The 18,972-nt window shown below is 38.0% G+C and overlaps 1 protein-coding gene across 2 annotated transcripts in view; it reads right to left on the bottom strand.

Annotated features, from left to right (window-relative positions):
* Window positions 1-1,090: 1,090 nt before the first annotated feature.
* LOC118170850 (uncharacterized oxidoreductase ZK1290.5-like) overlaps window positions 1,091-18,972 on the bottom strand; it is a 44,985-nt gene continuing 27,103 nt past the window's right edge. For both annotated transcript variants that reach the window (XM_035333449.1, XM_035333450.1), the window contains exons 4-8: window positions 14,897-14,988; window positions 10,234-10,416; window positions 9,700-9,759; window positions 7,943-8,044; window positions 1,091-1,389 (exon numbers count right to left, since the gene is read on the bottom strand). In XM_035333449.1, the coding sequence (XP_035189340.1) occupies window positions 7,949-8,044; window positions 9,700-9,759; window positions 10,234-10,416; window positions 14,897-14,988 (431 nt within the window). In that variant the 3' untranslated portion in view covers window positions 1,091-1,389; window positions 7,943-7,948. The remainder of the gene's footprint in view (window positions 1,390-7,942; window positions 8,045-9,699; window positions 9,760-10,233; window positions 10,417-14,896; window positions 14,989-18,972) is intronic.

The following is an 18,972-nucleotide window of genomic DNA, read 5'->3' as shown; positions in this document are numbered from 1 at the left end:
AGTACCAACAGAATAGTTTGGCTCACCCAGAAAGTGCAGAGTGGCCTGTAGAAACCTGCAAAATTCTCACAATTAGAAGAAAGGTAAAAAACAGTGTGAAAAGCAAGACATTACTCCAGATTCAGACTTCTGCTGTAGACCCGGAACAAACAGATTGTATTTTGAGTAATTTTTTAAGATTTACACCGTACAACTGAGAAAAGAAAGCAGTTGGTGCTACGTAGCCTAGTGTTTGAATGCTCAGACTGGTTCCTACAAAATAACAGAACGAAATTATTAACTTTACCTGAAGGAAGATGATGTGGCATAAATTTGTGCAGAGTAGTACTAAACCAAAGCATTTGTACTGTCTTTGATACCATGAAGCATGCAGGGTTAGAATTAGCTCCAGCAAAACATTATACAGTGTTTTGTTAAGCAGTACAGACATAATTAATATAGACATAAATGTCCTACCTTCAGCTCTACATGCTTTATCTGAAAGCCAGTTAACTTTTCAAAACCATCATATAGTAATACACTGTTGACGATATTTGCATAAAGCACAGATAGAAGCTCCAAGTACTAATCATCTGTTTGTTTTCATTTGCTTGTCTTGTTTTGTTTTGTTTTAAAGAGATGAATACTATAAATTTGTAAGCAAAATGATCTTACTGTCATGGAAGACATGAATTCAACTCCAAGGGATGTCAGGCTTCTCTTCACAGAAATCTGGAAACATATATAACTTACTGCTAGGATTTTCAAAGGGACAAAAATATCTACTTGTTACAATTACTGTTAGTAACCGAACCAGTTACCAATGTTCTGCACATTGGAGCCTGCTCCTGTCTGTGCCATTAAGTTAACTAATACTCTACAAAATCTGTCAGGGAAAAAACAAACAAACAAACAAACAAACAGCAACAACTGCTTTGTTCAAAAGGGTTAAAATGACGTCTTAAATCAAATACATGCAGGTAATAGAAACTTAATTACAGTATTGTGAGACAGCTTAACCCATACTGGAAGAACATGCCAGAAAGTTTCGAGAAAGCAGAGAAAACGCTTAAATTAGGCATTTTTGTATCAGTAAGAACACAACAAAGAAAATGAAATGAAATGATTTTATTAAATTGTTAACAGGACATTAAATACAAGCTATTGTTACGGCTTTTTTATTTTTATTTTTTAACTGATACTGATTTGGTACCCTGAGTACCCACAAGAACAATCCATTCTTCAGTCTAAAATGAATTAAAGTTTCAATTGCATCACTTTTGAACTTTAGAACAATCTGGTTTTAAATTATCCTCTCCACAATGGCTAAGTCAGATGAATTAGTTTTCTGTTGATATTCATGGCGTTCAAATGTTCCGTATCTTCTCCCCTCACATTAAAATCAAAAGCCTGGTTTGGGGAAAAAAAAAAAAAAAAAGGAAGAACAAAAACAGGCAATGAGAACATTACAAAACCAGAAGCACACACGCGTTAAGTATTAGCATTCTATAAATTAGATGAACTGCTGTTATTCGGAGTACTTGATACTGATCAGTTTTATATTAATTGAATGGACTTTTTAAAAATGTCATTGTAAAAGGTTTGATACATTCAGTTTTGTCAGAATTTGTATTTTACTTCTAGATCAGAAAGTTGAATGTAACTTTAGGTAATTCTTAATTCCAAATGAAAAGACCTGAAGAAGTTGAGAAAGTTTCTTCGTCGTTATCACTGCACCCAAACACACTGCAACACCATATTATTTATTACCATAAGACCATAAGGTACTAACGTATCTAATCATGATATATTTTCTTTCATATGTGTTCAAATATAGCAGAGCTGGCAGTGATGAAACTGTATAATGTAGCATTAGGAAATATTCTGAAAGTTAATTATTTATTCCAGTAATACAGGTAAATCAAGAGAAATCTTACTAAACATTTTTTTCTAGGATTAACTAAAGATATTAATGAACCTGATAATGTAACTTAACATTCTATTGCAAAGAAACAGAAATCCTAGCTGAAATATGCAATTATTTGCCAGATTACAGATACTACTTATCTGTAGTATCTGGGAAAAAAGCTGTAAAGCAACCATTCCCAGAAAAGGAAAAAAAAAAAAAAAAGCCACCTGTGATAATTTTCCAAATTAATCAGAGGTATTTGCATCTGGCTTATAAGGCATTTGTGATAATCATGCAAAAATCTCCAAAATCACATGACAAAAACAGATGCTTGCTGTGTCATTGTTACATCTTTACATATTACAAATATTCTATAAATATTATTAAATATTATAATATAAAAATGCATTAAACACCAGGGAAGTAAATTTATACCACAGTATACACACAATCTTCACAGCCATGCCTCAGTTTAATCTTTCGCCAACTTTACACCGCATCCAAAGCAAGTGAGTTACCATAAATTCATCTCAGCAACACTCTGCTTATGGATACTCCAAGGGATGACTCCAGGAGAACCATTAGGGAAGAATGAGTTCCAAGAATAAACAAGAACAAAACAAAGCCATCTCCCTGTTGCTACCAGGAAACAGTAATTATAACATTCCCCCCGCTCCCCCCACTGCAATTTCACAGCCAAGATAGGAACTGAAGAGTAATTCATTATACTGGAGCTCTGAAGCCTCCTACAGGGAGAGGCTCCTATAGTCTTGGAAATGTATTTTGCTGCAGAAAAAAATAGAGTAATCATTAATAGGATGATATCCCTGCTAAGGTACTCTGGCATTTCCTATTGGTAGGTCAGCTACAGAATGGTTCTCAAAGGGCTCTGGTGTGCCAAGCCCATACTGAGATCACAAAAGATTCCTCTTGGGCACAGGTGTTGAGATCTGGCGCAAATGGATCTGTGCAAGGCTAGGCATCTCACAACATCGGCCACGTCTACCATGAGTGCACGGAGTAATGCTTATTATGCCACTGGGAAGCAGTATCCGAATCACTGATTTAAATTCATTTCAGGGTTTGAGCTCCTCTTCTTTTTTTCTTCTTCTTCAGGTGGGTAGTGGCAAGTTTTGGAGATAGTTCTCATGCTCTGGGCCCTTAGAAAGTCATTACTATTCTGTAATGTCCTGGCAGTTGTAATTAGTCCTATGTGATGCTCCAGATGGATTAGTGGCCACCGAATAAAGATCAAGACTGCATCATTTTTATCATAAATATTACACAGAATCATTCAGGTTGGAAAAGACCTCTAAGATCATCTAGACCAACCTTTAACCTAGTACTGACAAGTCCATCACGAAACCATGCTGCTAAGTTCTGCATCTACATGTTTCTTGAAGACCTCCAGGGACAGCGACTCAGCCACCTCCCTGGGCAGCCCGTTCCAATGCCACACAACCAGTAACTTTAGACAAGAAATTTCCCATAATATCCAACTTAAATCTCCCCTTGCACAACTTGAGGCCATTTCCCCTCGTCTTACCACTTGGTGCTTGGGAGAAGAGCCTGACCCCCACCTTGCTACAACCTCCTTTAAAGTAACTGTTACGTACAATAATGTCTCCCCTGAGCCTTCTTTTCTCCAGGCTAAACATCTCCAGCTCCCTCAGCCAGGGAAGTCTTGTTCTCTAGACCCTTCACCAGCTTCATTGCCCTTCTGATGCACTCCAGCACGTTGATGCCCTGGTAGTGAGGACTAGCTTACTAGTCATAGGCTCCCTTTGAGGCACTGCAAGTATTTGCCATTTTCTTTCAAAAGTACAGACGTTTCTGGAGGCTGCGATAAGTGCAAAAAGATTAAGTACAAAAACCACTCCCAGCACAGCAAGCTTGGATTTTCTGTTACTTCTACCCAAAGCCCTATAGTCAGAGATGTGCTCCCATGACCTTCAAAGCCCTGGCAGGGGTGTGGTGATGTGGAGAGAGTTAACTGATTGGATTCAACTACTGTCCACAAGAGCTGCTCCACCTCGGTCCCCATTTTCAAACACATAGGGTTAACGTCAGCTTTCCTCTCAGAATAGTTTAGTTTTGCTATTTTAGACAAGAAAATCAGCTGGTGATAACCAAAAAGAGGTGCCGAAAAGAGGTGCAAATATTAATGCAGCCTGCTTGGCTTTGTGGGTTTGTGAACTTACTAGCATTAGAGTTTCTTTATTACACACCCTGATCAGAAGAATAATGTACTTGTCTTCAAATGTGTGTTGGGGGGGACAAGTACAGTAGAAGAGCGGACTGATTAAAAAAAAAATCCTAAGCACGCACTTTGCAAAACAACTGCCATCGTTTTCCAATTCAGTGTTCTCAGGTGCCTTCACCTCCAGTCATATAAAAGATGTAAGTCAGAAGCAAGCAAGAAAAGGAGAGAGGGAGCCACTCAGAGGCAGACAGGAAGCTACTTGGCTGCACAGAAAATGGCCTCACCCTTCCCACTGACTTTCCGTTTTGTTTTGTTTTTTTTTTTTTTTTCTTTCCTTATTTGTTTGAAGAGTTCCCTTCCAGTTTCAGCGCTTCTACAACGAAGGCTGAATGCACTTTACTGGCAACACTGATTAATTGTATCTTGTTTTAAATAATGGCTTATCTCAGCTCGAGAGGAGGGTCCCAATCAGTCACAACCATAAATAACCTACATGACGTGCCTTCCATTTGCAGATGTATTCCCTAGACCTGCCGTCAAGACGGTGGGTTGCAGTAGTAAAATGCATGCGTTGCTGTATGTTAAAAATGGTCACGGTAGCGACGCGAAAGAGCTTTCTCTCTGGAGAAAGTACATCTCAGGCAAGTATGGACAAGAGAAGGAATGTCAGCCCTAGGAAAGAATACACATGGTATCATTCCAAGAATTCATTTGAGGGATGACTTCTGAACCAAAGAAGAAATTAAACAAATGGAATTAAACTTCCTGATTTTGTATGTTCTGCACTTTTATATCCTTTTGTTCAGCTAGATTTCACTTCTGTTACAGAACATCACTCCTCACTGCTACCCCTAGATCTCACTACTGTTCGTGTTCCAATTTGTTATTATTGACTTATTTTATACTGTTATCAAAGTTGTCAGTACTTTAGAAGTGTTCACTTAGACAAGGTTACGTGGACTTAATCATTCTACAGCAGCCCTTGTTTAAAAATAAAACTATCAACATATTAAATGCCAATGTAGTTGTAGAGAGGAGCATAAAATATCAATCTACTTCGTCTGTTGTCCCTGTGCAACCGGATCAAAACTAGAAGAGGATTTGCTCAATGCCCCTAAATTAACTAACAAGGTATAAGGTTTGTGAAAACTGTTTTCAAGGGAAGAAGCTCCAGAGATGTATCCCAAGCACACAGGAGATAACAGGATTCCAATCCCTTGGGGGAATTATAGCTTCTAGCAGCAAACAATGGGGATAAGTGATGGCACAATATAAAAAACAGCACACCACACCTAGGAGAAAGATAACATGGGTCAGCTGAGTCCTGGCACTTAAATGGTTCTGAAGCCACTACCTGGTAGCAAAGGAATTGGAGGGAAAATTCACACATATACACATAAAATCCTAGAAAAAAAGCCCTGAAAAACCTGCAATAATCAAGTCTGAAGGTAGTTAGAGAAGTATCAGATTAAAAATGCTCCTTAGAAGTATGCTATTATAGTAATAGTGTTTCTATCTTATTATTCCTTTCATTACTCACTGTACTGCTTAGATAACATCACCTAGATGAGAGAAAATACTGCCTTGACTTCCTAGCAAAACCAGATACAAATGCAAGATTAAAATCTCTTTGAAAGAGGGAACAATAAAATCTATCAATGGATTAGGAAGCCATCCTCACTACAGTCTATAGTCATCACAGTAACCAAATCTGGTTCAGTTCTCTTTAGCTCAGAACAGGGAGTCAGAAACAGCACAGGAAAATCAGAGTTGTTCTGTCCACTGTGGGACTTCTAGGCACATAACTAGTCCTAACTGAATATTGCCTTGATAAAACTGAAGCTAAAGTTTGCCAGCTTACGTAAAGATTTGGTTCACTTTGTATGCATCATTTATGTTGGAAATCGTATGTTGATGTGATGAGTGTTTATTCAGAGATAACGAGGTAAAACGCCCACTTCTCTTTTGTAGTTTCTGAGATAGTCTTCGCTAAAACCCACACTGAATGAATACTAGGCAAGTGATTCACTCCTAGTCCTTGTTCTATGAATTCAGATACGATGTGAAGCAATGAGTCCCCCAGCTACACAGTGCTATGTAACACTTTTATGCATATTGCTAAAATCTGAACAAATTACTATGCTAAGGTATTGTTCTATAAAGTGATTTTTCAAAAGCAGGATTATGCCATGATCACAGGTAGAAAAGTTTATTTGTGGGCATGCTTTCCAGTTTTTGCTTAGTCATTGCCATCATTTTCTGCAAAAGCTGAAAAAAATACTCTAATTTTATAAATAAGCCTTAATTTTTGAAATATTGAACCCCTCATTACAACAGTTAAACCAGGTACATTGCAGTTCCTGGGACACCTGAAGTGACATGACTAAATACTGAAGCACCCCATACTGTAGACCACACTTGAAAAATTGCAAGATAACCTTAATGTGTAGGTAGTTCATCTTTTTGGAACAGTACAGTTTCCATTGTACAGATATCAGCGAGGGCAGCTTTTCATACAGTATCTTGTGTTTTAAAAATCATAAATAAAACAGTAGTGATTCAAGAGGCAAATCCAAACAGATTCTCTCTGAAATGTTTACCAGTAGCAGGTTTTACCAATCAGTTATGCTGAGGAGCTGTTATCAACAAGGTTAAGTTTTCTGTATTTTACCCGAGCTGTATGGAAGCTCAGCTTTGAGGAAAAACACTACAGGCTGGAATATATGACTGCTGTAAGCCATTTCTTGATAAAAACTAAGGAGCTTTGTTTCGCGATATGACTAAAGCAGAACAGCACTGGGAAAACTGCCTCAGGAAGTCCACACACAATATAAATCATACTCAGATTTTCCATACCTTTCTAGACACAGGAACTCTTAAAATATGAGACCAATGTGACTAGAAGTTCAGTACTCGGCAGATAAAAGACTTTGCAGACATATTTCTCAAAACAGACTTGTAAACTACAAATATCTGTGTCTACATCTACCTCTTTATACAAATACGTATTTTATAAACAACTCTCTGAAGAACATGCTGTTAATGAAATTTCCTCAACAAATCCGAAGTGAAAGCTATACTAATTCTCACTAAAAGCTACACAAACTTCACCAGAATTTCCTGTAAGAGAAGAAGATGCTTCCCAACAAAGATGCCTCTTTGGCTCTTAAGAGCTTCCCGCTCAACTCTTACCCATGCAGTCAGTTTATTTGTGCATGGATTTATCTGGCAGTATTCCTACTTTGTTACAACTAGAGGCTTGTAAATAATACACATCGAACTCTAGGCCAATGCCATTATTATGCCATAATAGATATAAAACTCCTTCTTGCCATGCTTATACATTGCTTATTACAGTGAGATCATATTCTTCCCGGAGCTTTACAGTGTACCATATAGTATAAATACTGTATTGATAATGGTATTGTTTTTTCCACCCAGCTTTTTCTTCTTCATATATTGCAACCCTCTAACAAAAGACCTGAAAAATTACTTTGAACTCAACACTTGTATTGTACGCTAGTAGGTAGCATTTTTTCCTACATTTAAAGACATGGTATCTCCTCATGTTCATGGGTTAAATGGCCTGACGTGAGGTCATTGTCATAAATAGGAGGCTTTGCACAGGCTTCAGTGAACTGTGGATCAGGATTTTAGATGGAAATATAAGATCTCAGGACAAAAGCACTACCCTCAGAAATTCTTTTGTCTGTTATCTATGTTAAGGATTTCAAATCAGTTATCATTAATACCACACAGCAAGCTCACAATTACGTTCTTATTGCAACATTCCCTGAATTTAAATTATGTGGTATGACATATTGATCACTGACAAAGGACAAAGCGCAAACCTTCGTTCACACAATAAGGCTTGGGTCCCAGGAAACGTGTCTCCCATCATGCAATCCATTTAGAATTTCAACATCATCTTCTGCTATTGTAAAATCAAACACCTATGGGAATGCATATATAGTTATCATCATGAACATAGAGAGAATCAGGAGTGTTTCTATCATTTGAGTTTGAAGCAGATTTTTTTATTTTATTTTTTTATCCTTCTGGAAATTATTCTTAGATTTTGTCACAGACAAACATCATTCTATTAAGTTAACAAGCTCTACTTAGCCCTTCATGTCAGAGCTCCTTCATACTCAATGAAAAGATCCTGTGGAGCCTCAACTGCTGCCAAATGAGCTCCCCCCATTCTACATTGTCCAGCAATTGCTGTGTGCTGGAATGCCCCATGTAGTCGAACTTCAATGCTCAAGGTTTTTAATTCTAAACCACAGACAAGTCACTAAACTAAAAATACTGTATACTACACGCTCAGGGTTCACTGAGGTCCATGTTTTCCCCTTTTTGACTAGAAATCATTGAGACTCAAACTAACACATTGGCATGGGTAAAAAAAAATAAAAAATAAAAATTGTGATAAACAACATCAGACAACTGTAATTCCCCCCCACCCCATCCTAAATGTTTTGAGTTTTGCTGCAATTCCTTCACCTGCATTAAATTAATTGGTGAGGCCACAGAATAAAATCTGTAAACACAAAATTAACTTGGATTTAAAAATATAATTGGGGAAAAAAAAAAAAAAAAGAGAGAAGGAGAGATTTTAAACCTGGTTCTGCTCTCTGATCTGGTTCACAATGCTTTGCCACAAACAGCTGTGCTTGTACCACAGAAGCAGGGCAGATGTCAGAATAAATAGTCGAGGCAGGAGCTACATAAATAGGCATAGCCATCAGGAGAAAACCTCATTACATGTGTGTTAATTTACACTTAGAGCACATGGACAGTGATTTAACTGACAGTCAGATGTTTGCTGTCATCTTCCTGATTTACCAAGCAGTTCACACTCCTAAAATATTTTTGGAAGAACAATTAGTTTGTGGATTCCCCTCCCCCGCCGCCCCCTCCTAAAAGCACACTTTCAGAAATGGGGAGAAAAAATAAGGAATGAATTAAAATCATTCAGTATACCGAGAAAAAAAAAAAAACACTCAGGGAGATCATGCTGCCAATCCTCAGTTCCTTCCCACTTCTCTTTGAGCATACCCTACATCCTGTGACCTTCTCAGTAAGTCAGTGGGAAGAAGGTAGGGGAAGAGCCAGCTTTGCCAGGACTGTGACTTCCTTAAGAGGTATCTGGGATATCTCCAACAGAGTTTTATAGCTTTCATAGAGTGTCTTTGTGCTATGCAGAGCATACAAGTTCCTTACATTTGATCTATATGCTTATCACAAAAAGAACCTAACCATAACCAGACTAGATTTTCTGCTGTCACCCAAGTAATAAGTAAAGATATTAATGACAAAAATCAACTATGAAAGTTGATTTTTCAGTATTCAGTAGCTCTGTGGATATCTTTTTTGTACATAGTGATTAAATCTCCACAGATTTCTGGCATTTTTGAATTATTATTATTTTTTAAATTTATTTATTTTTTAAATGTACTGTGGTAAGTCTATGCTGCTATAACTTGCTAATTTTAACTGAGTTGCCCTAGTACTAAAATGGTATAGGACAACAGACAGACAAACCAAAATACTAAAAACAGTAGTTTGGATGTTAGTCGAACCTGAGTGCTTAACTAAATCTTACCTTGCAGTTCTCCTGTATCCTTTCTGCTTTCGTGGACTTCGGAATAGTCACAATCCCATTCTGAAAACCATAATTATTTTCATCATTAAAATTTACACTTTCAAAGAAAGCACTCTCTTCAAAATATTTCAAGATGTTCCTCTGCCTTCTGAGGTTTTTCTTCCATTTTTCAAAGGAAACTGACATGTCCATAGGTTATTTGTAATTGCAGTTATGTACTGTGCATTAAGTTCCAACACAGATTATGTAGTCATTGTACAACACTATTTCACTGTTCATCCCTTTGTGCTGAGTGACTGAAACAGAACGATTCCCCTTTACTGTTTATAACTTTTAGTTTGAAAACATCTAATAATCACCAATAAGGTGATTCCTTTCATTCTCTACAATCAGATTATTTGCATATTTAAAATAGCGCCATGGTTTGTGTATTACATTCCAAATTTCCTGGACAACAGGCACAATATCCCAAACTATTTCCATTTTTTTTTCCTGAGAGAGGAGACAGGTTTTTAATTACTACCCTCCAATTACCTGTATACTCCAGCGTATGCAAATCTGTGCTGGAGTTCTGCCGTATTTCTTTGCCAGCTGAATGACACTAGGATGAGTGAGTGCTTCACCTTTGGCTAAAGGACAATAGCCTTCAAAAACAATACCTCTGCTCCTACAATAATCCACCAGCTCCTGAGGTCTTTGGAAAGGGTGGTACTCAGCCTTAGATAAACAGAAAGAAGCTTTTAGTAAAAACTTTGAAAATACATTTAGTAGAAAACATTGATAAATGAGAATATTTTTACCCTATTGCTTTTAAAATGCAATACGAGTGAAGTCACTGCTTTAATAAGCTAACAGTTTTAGAAGATATATGAAGGATATTAATCTACAAACAATTTGCCATTAATTGGCACAATAATTTCCTATGCATTTTGTGTTTACCACAGAAATAAAGTATGAGTAGCTGTCTTCCCTACCTGTGGGTGGACTTACACTGCTGTTCTGCTCAGTGTTTGAGAGATGCATGCAAATGCATACTGCGAGTCAGCATTAGGTCATTTTATGGGTGATTTGAGACTACCTTCTCTTTCCCCAAATTACTTCTTTTCTTATCTCTTGACTGATGTTCTTGGGGTTGCACAGACAAGGGGAGGAGGCAGGGCTGAGACTGCGTTTGCAAGACGCTGACCAGAACAATGTGTCTAGGATGAGGGCCTGACCTGTGAAGCCAAGTGTTGGCACAGACTGCACATGGAAAATCCTGTATTCCCTGGTTGCTTGTGGCGTCACAACCAACACCACAGAGGGAAGCAGACATGCTGTGGAATGAGCAGCTCTGGAGACCCTTTGCTAGGAAGGCAAATCACAGATTGCCCAGAACCAGTTAAAAGGAGATAAGTAACAAGCTACGAAGACAGCTACTGGAAACAAAAGTTACTGGTAATAAAGATCTCAAAAAAGCCACTTATTCTGGCACTTAGTGAAAGCCAAAAATGCACCTCTGCAACATTCCTTTATTTACTTCAAAAAATATTTCACAGCTTATACACTGTAAGAAACACACCTTCCCCTGCATTCAGGTGAAAAGAGGTGGCATTTTCTTTTCAAAAGAGAGAGTACATCATCATGTGATGTGCCTTCAGCACAACTAGCCGTCACCGCTGTTCCAGTGATCTAACTCTTGCGCACTTAGAAGAAAAGCACACTTCTGAACAATTACCTCAACACATGGAATCTGGAAAATTTCTTCTGCCATAAAAAGGACAAATGAACGTTTCCTGTTTCTCATCTTTAGTACATGTTGTCTTTTCAGACAACAATAGTCAGGAACAATAGGCTGGCAGTCGTTCAATATACACTAAGAAAAAACTGTGCCCCTCGAAGGCTGGGCTGAGTCAGCCCAAAGCTGCTATGATCTAAATTACTAGCTGGACTCGGGAACAAGGTTCACGCAGCAGACACATCCATGTCTTCAACCTTTGATGTTTCTTGACCTTTGCGTAGCCTTTATATTTCATGTTTGTATTTGAAAGACCAGTGTTTAGGTCATACAGTTATTCACTTGCTTGCACCTGACCTGACTAGAAAATGTTCTCATTGTTTATTATGCAAAACTGAGGGGGAAAAAAGAGTGAGCAAGCAGTTCCTTTCAGAACACTGATCAACAAAACCCAAAGCAAGCCTCATCTACTTGCTCCTTATCCAACTACATCACAAGACTGAGCATCTTTGAGAAGCACCAGGTACTCTTCTGGCTAAGTATCATTTTGCACTGAGCATTAGACACAGCTATACAGCATCTTCAAGTGTATTATACTGTGAATATTGGGATTTCATAGAAGTCTTTGTAAGTATTGTCTATCGGGCGTATTAATAGTAATAATTTTAGAAGAGGTTCTTTACACTAAGTATAATAAGTTATGTAGCCTTGAAAATACTGAATAAATAATTATTTATGATCAAATGCTGAAAAATCTGAAGCATCTCTATAGCATCAGGTGAGTTATTCAGCATTTATCTCTAACGTGCCTGCAAGCAGCATTTAGCTGCTGGTCTAAAAAGGGTTCTCAGCAGCAGAGCTGCACCATATGTACTTAAAGCGAGTAGAGCATGCTGCCATGTTACCCGCTCGTTTCACAGGCTATACAGAACCGAGCACCTCCTGCCTGGGAACATGATTTGTGCCTTCCACTGAATCAACAGACTCTCAGATTTCACGAGCTGAATTTTGTCATACACCTTTGTGTATCGGTAGGAGCAAGTATTTTTCTTTTTAAAAGTAATCCTAAAACAATGAAATGCATACAATGGAATAATCACTATTGAATTTGGTTTTATTTTGAATCCTTTCTGGAAGATTCCAGCAGCATCTGAGTGCAAGGCACTAGCATCCTGAGCTGAGGAGACGTAGGGTGGGTGGCCAGTACGCGCTTCCCCTCAAAATAATAATTCCTACTTCCTGGCCTGCCCCACCCTTGCTATTTTAGTCACCAAACTTTTCTCAGGCAAGGGCTGTCTGTCCTACAGCTGCAAAGGAAGATCTTGGTCTGTTCTGGCACTCTCCCCTGAGTGATTTGTGTGTAAAATCTGTCATACATTTAATGAAGGAGTTCGCAGTTCACATTACTGAACCCTTCACAGCTGCTACTTGGTCAGCCACAGGGGAACTCCAAGAAAGCAGATTTTTATGACAGTCGTACCACAACGGGGGGAGAGTTAAGCCTAATACATGGACCTAGACCCTCAGTGGGGTGCACGTGACAGTACACACACCTGACCGTACACGAGTCTTACTCGTCCCACCCCGCTGCAGATTCATCAGATCTTTTCACCTGGTAAAGCTCTCCTGCATCTGGATTTCAGTCAGCTTCTCCAGGGGAATGCACAGCCTTACAATTATTTTTCCTCATAAAACTGACATTTAAGCCCCAAAATGGGTTTTCTTCATAGAGGAACAGTTCAGGTGAGCTTACATACAAACACCTCAAAATCCTAAAACACCTTTTTACCTTTTGGGCTCAATATCAACAGTGACATTAATGCATTTAGGTCACTTCTGCAAGTAACTTCTTCATTCAGTATAAAAATATTGATGGGCACCCCTACATGGAATTTGGAGAAGATCAGTTTAGTTTCAGTGAGTTTATTAAGTGAATGTATAATTAATTATTATTTTTTCTATTGAGTAACAGGCACAAGAGAATATTTTCCTTGAGCACAAATACAAGCCTTTCACTGCCAAGTCAATTACAAACTCTAGAATACCAAAATGTAACTTCTAAGTTAAATTTCGTTCTACTTGATGCCAGAATGAAATATATTAAATGGTTTTACTTAGAGCATTTGACAGTAGTTTCAGTAGTAGGTTATAATTTTTAAAACTGCTTAATTACTACTAAATACATTAGAAAGAATATATTCTTGGAAAGACAGCTCTTTCCTACTTTGGTCCATCCTACCATATTGAGGAATGTATTTTTTTTCCCCAAGAAGAGAAGCAGTGCTTACAACTTGGTTTGTTAAACAGAAGCACTGCTTTCTACCTAGTTTGTGAAGACTACAAGAAGTCTAATAAAGCACCTCATTTCTCCGGCCTTCCTACTTCCTTCTCTTCACAGAAAAATAGCTCTCAGTTTTAACATCCCAAGAACTGTTGGAGCTGCAACACTAAATTAGTTATGCAAATTTAAAACAGGCAATAGGAAGTGATTTTCCTTCATTTCTACATAATGACTGCTTGCAAATGTTTTGTATTTAGAGATTAGTTCACTGGAAGACTAGGCTACCTCAGGCATAACTACAGCAAAGATCTCCTGTATCACAAAGTAATGGACAGTAAAATAAGAATGGAGTGTAACACTTTCATTCTCAACTTAAATTTAAGAATTCATTAGAAAACTTTCATAATTGTCCTTTGGTAACCTTTAGTCTAGTCAGCAAAACCCCAGAGATGTTGAGTTCTGTCACATTCTGAGCCACCTTTTTGTGCCTGTTTATGACATTACACCACAAAATGCTGCCAAAAATCCTTAACACCTGCAGAAGAGGAAAAGGCATGTGTCTGCACTTGAGCCACTCCCGTTCACAGTTCTGTGTTAGCTTTAAGAACATTGTCACTGGCAGTAGGTGGTAGGAACTGAAGCATGAACTTCTACCATAGCCGCAACAGGGAACAGCTGTCAGCATCCTGGAAGTCTGCCGGAGTGTAGGTGGCAATCTTTTATCACTGCATTTAATGCAATCTTTTTGATTAAAATAAGGAGACAGCAAGGGGAACAGCACCCTTACATGGATACAGAATCACCTAAGGCTTTCAGTGTTGCTTAGAGGAATACATTTAGTATTTCAACACAGGATCTCCAAAACTTTGTTTACTCTGCAGACACTAAACATTTAGTCCTACTTGAATTTTATTTCTAAACTGTTTTATCACCAAAAATTGGTGCACTGACCATTTGTTTGTGCCTTAACACCAGTCACAAACAAGCTCCCTGGCAAAAACTGGGGAAATAAAAGGACAAAGGACATTATTATTATTTCTTGCCAATTCAGGTCATCTTCCTGAATGGTTTCCAATATATGTATAGAAATGAAAGAGAAGAAATTGCTGAGGAAAGCTAATTATGTGTAGTCTTTCAGGCACAGGGCTGTAGAGGAGTGCATTGGTAACCAGATACTTCAATTCTATTTCTCCACTCACCTGATTAACATGTGGAGTAACCACACAGTCTTCCTCCAGTTGCTCAAGATGACTGATAAGAAAGTTGCTTACGCCAATTGACCTACACAAACCTAACAAGAGAAGCAGAAAAAAGTGCAGGGATGATCTTAACTACCTGGGAGGATCACTTGAAAAATATCACTTTCAAAAAAAGAAAATGACTGGTACAGATCATTTCTGTAGAGCAAAACACTGCAAAGAAACACAGAAAACAGCAGTGAGATGTAGTTTGACAGTATTATCTGAAAGCATGGTTTCGTCACAGTCACACTAGGAAATCATTTTATAATCAAAACACACTGGAAACTCCCCAGTGTATAAAAACGGCAGGCTAAATTCTGGGAAAGGCTAATGTAGTATAAGCAAAGAACAATTGGACTTCACCAGAATGAAAAGAAGGAAATGGTGTTCTGAGCAGCTTGCCAAAGCTAAAGAAAAAAGTGCAACTTTGCAGGAGACTAATAAGGTGTGAGCAATAAAACACAAGGACATGCAGCCCAAACGAACTACATAACCCCACTTATATTTTCATTAGCATACTGCTATTAAAGAGACATTACATAAACTCAGTATAACAACTTTAAGTAGTGTCTAACAAGAATTAAGAAGTTCAAAAGTGTAGGAAGTAGAATCTACATTAGAAAGGCTAGATTTCTCTGCTCCTGTTGACACACAAATCAAATGACACATAGGTGATAATGAAAGCTTTTTTGGTTTTACCTTAACTGTGTGTATATGTGAATTAAGTGCTGACAGTTCTGAAATCAGATGTCTTCCTTCAAACCTCAGATATGATAGAGTGCAACTCTCATTATAGGCCTGCCACAATACCTCAAACCCGACCATTCCTTGGCAATTTGGTCACTATTCTGTGCTAAACACAGTTAACAGGGAAAACAGTTGTCATCAGGCTAGCAGTGTTCTCCTTAGGCTGTAGATTCTGCAGATTATGGCTCAGACTTATTCCTTTAGTAAGTGAACTTTGGCTTTACTTGATCTGCATTTCAACCTTTAACTCTGCAGATGGGAAGTGCCTCAAGTTGTGTGAACACAGGAGTCCTAGCATTTCTCCTGGCCAATTCTATACTGTGTACACCTATGTCCTCCCCTATATACATACATGCAAGTATCTATAGCAAAAATAATAAAAAAAGAAAGGAATTAAAAATTATACTTTTTTTTTTTTTTAATAGAAAAAGAAGATGCTACTTGGTAACTTCAGGCATTAACTTCAGGTAACTTCAAGCACCTTTGATACTGAAGTGCAAATACAGAACACATAAAAAGCACATATTAATGAAACTGAAGTGCACGAATAATTTAAAAGGAATATTTTTGCTTATCTAGAATAAAGATGATGAAAAAGTTGGAGGAAAACATATTAACCACTCCTAAACTATTCAGAAAATGCACGTGTTTTATCAATAAAAAATAACTTGCTAAGAGACTATGAATTGGCATGTAAAATTTTTGCAGGTTAGATTTGCTCTAGCAAAATAAAGAAATTAAAATTTTCTAGCCTTCTCCTATGAAAGCATAGTAAATAAAGTTACAGCTTGCTAAAACACACTGTTAAAGTCCTTAAAAAACAAACTTGTGTTACACCATATAAACATAGGTGAATTGACTGCTGTGTTGCTTTCATATGTTTTAGCAGAAGCAGATAAGCAGAAGAGCAGCAAAACCTGCAAGCATACTACTGCTTTTTAATGTGGTTTCTTTTGTAGAATACAAGGACAAAAAAATACATTAGCAACTGAAGTGCTAGACAGCTTTCACTTACAGAAATGATCACTGTTCAAGATGTTTAACATAATTAGGTTATAACCTGCATCACAGCAATTTGCATAATTTGTATGTAATCTGCCAGAAGGAGCGAAACCCAAGCTTTTGATTTCTACTGACAAACAACACTGGAGTGTCAACACTAATAAATCATTATGCCAAAGAAGTGAGAAAAACATTTGCAATTTTAACACAGTGGTGAACCAAAATATGATACACAATTGTTGAAAGCTAAGGAGTTACAAGAAACATGCTGTTACTGCCCTTGAAGAATAAAGCTTATATTTCTAGCTGAAATAAAACAAACCTCAAACACAGACATGAAAGATGAAAGCTTTTATTAAACTTGTCGACTCCCTTAAAAAAAAAAATCTTCAAATTTTGTTCCCTACAGTATATTTCAAGATGTTTTGCTCCTAACAGACCTTGAAGCCTGTTCTGTAGTCTCACTGCATTTACTGATAGGAAGTTTTTGGTTGATTTCCCATCAAGAAATTCCATGGTAGTTATGTTTTATACCATAACAGTTTGTGGCACAAGTCTCAAAAACACCAGAATGCTCCTGAAACGTGTGTGTGTGTGTGTGGGGGGGGGGGGGGGGTAGTATTTATTTCCAGTGTTATACCTGTTTAATGAGTTTAGAAATCCCATTTCAAAGAATTCATGCAAATTTCGTATCTTAGTTGTTATGACAACATCCTTTTAATAAAATCAATTCAACTAGTCCTAAAGTTCAAGTCCTCTGAATTAAAAGTTTCCAATGTGCTAGCTGCAATACCTCTAGAAAGTACGCTTTTAAAAGACATATCTATACTATCTTACAAAGTCACAGCACTTTGACTCAAGGAGAAAAGTATCCTCCTTATCTGCTTGAGGAAATGAGTGGTTTGGCCCCAGGAAGATTTTGAGAAACTACCATGCGCAACAAGTTTGCAATTCCCCATCAGTGCCTAAGGCTTACTGAGGCTTTGCCCTACTCCACGTGGCTCTGACTTCAAGGAAAATTTGGCAATGATGCTTCTTTTATGCATGCTAAAAATTGATTGACCAATGCACAATGGTGGAACAGAAGTTTTCAGCCAGCTTTGAAAAACTGTCATGTAACTCTGTAAGACACGTTAGAAAATGTATTGGCCCTCAATATAATGGTCAATGATAATGAGGAAAAGATATATTTTCCATTACACACAAAATAATCTTGGCTGCCACCATGCAGGTACTTTCACCACACTACTTTACTCCCAGCTGCTGTGAAGCAACATACCATGTTAATGGACGGGCTTGCAACGTAGCTGTGCTGTTTAGCTCACGGCAGTTTTTATGGCAACCTAGAAAATTATCGGGTATTTTTTCCTTTACTTAGCGTAATACCAACTTGTACAAAGTTTCACGGACACTACTAGCCCCGCAACAATAAAACATAAATATACTGTCTTGGCACCACAACACTGCTTTAGTACAATAGTGAGCCTTATCTTTCCCTAGCACTGCTATGGACCTTTACCAAACTTCTAAATACTCTCTAACATTGGCTGTACAAAGTTCAGATCAAAAAGGTTCTTTAAATGACAAAATTGGATCCTGGGTTTGTGGAGCCAATTTTCCTCCCCCTGCCTGCAGCCGGAGCATGGGAAAATTCCCACATCCACAGAACGGTGCCCGCTCTGTTACACGTGCTGCTCAGGCCACAGAATACAAGCAAGCATGGACCCGCTTCTCACAAGAGGTCTGCTGCAGCAACTGCATCTTTACTAAAGGAGGTTACACAGGTTGGAAAGGTCCACATTCTCTGTGATATGCACACTAAGAACTTTTCTGTAGGGAAATGGTATTGCTCATAGAAACCATGAAGGGTATGATTTCAGCACTGCTTGCTAAATCCAAGCTGTAGGCTGAGCGTGTCCCACATACAGAGTGCAAGCCAAAGCCTTAATAAACAAAACAGACAACTCTTAACACATCCAAAAAGGAATTAAGTTCTAGATCCATAAGACTTGCTCCCATTTCAGACGAAGACACCAAAAGACTAAGTGTCCTATCTAATGACACAGGAAGACTGTGGCAAAACTGATGACAAGACCCATTTCTTAACTAAAAAAAAAAAAAAAAAAAAAAAAACATGCTTCCTTCCCCAAAGGATGTTTTTATCCTGTCCATTACTGTAGCATAGGAGTATCACCAGCCTTAAAATGACTTTCCTGCTTCTGCAATTCCATGACTATCGCTCCTGCTACAGATCACCTATGAACAACGATAAACTGCAAGAACAG

Source organism: Oxyura jamaicensis, chromosome 8 (assembly GCF_011077185.1).
Source record: "Oxyura jamaicensis isolate SHBP4307 breed ruddy duck chromosome 8, BPBGC_Ojam_1.0, whole genome shotgun sequence".
NCBI classification, from domain to species: Eukaryota; Metazoa; Chordata; class Aves; order Anseriformes; family Anatidae; genus Oxyura; species Oxyura jamaicensis.
Note: the sequence above shows the minus strand (reverse complement) of the source record. Positions and strands in the feature narration are given on the sequence as shown.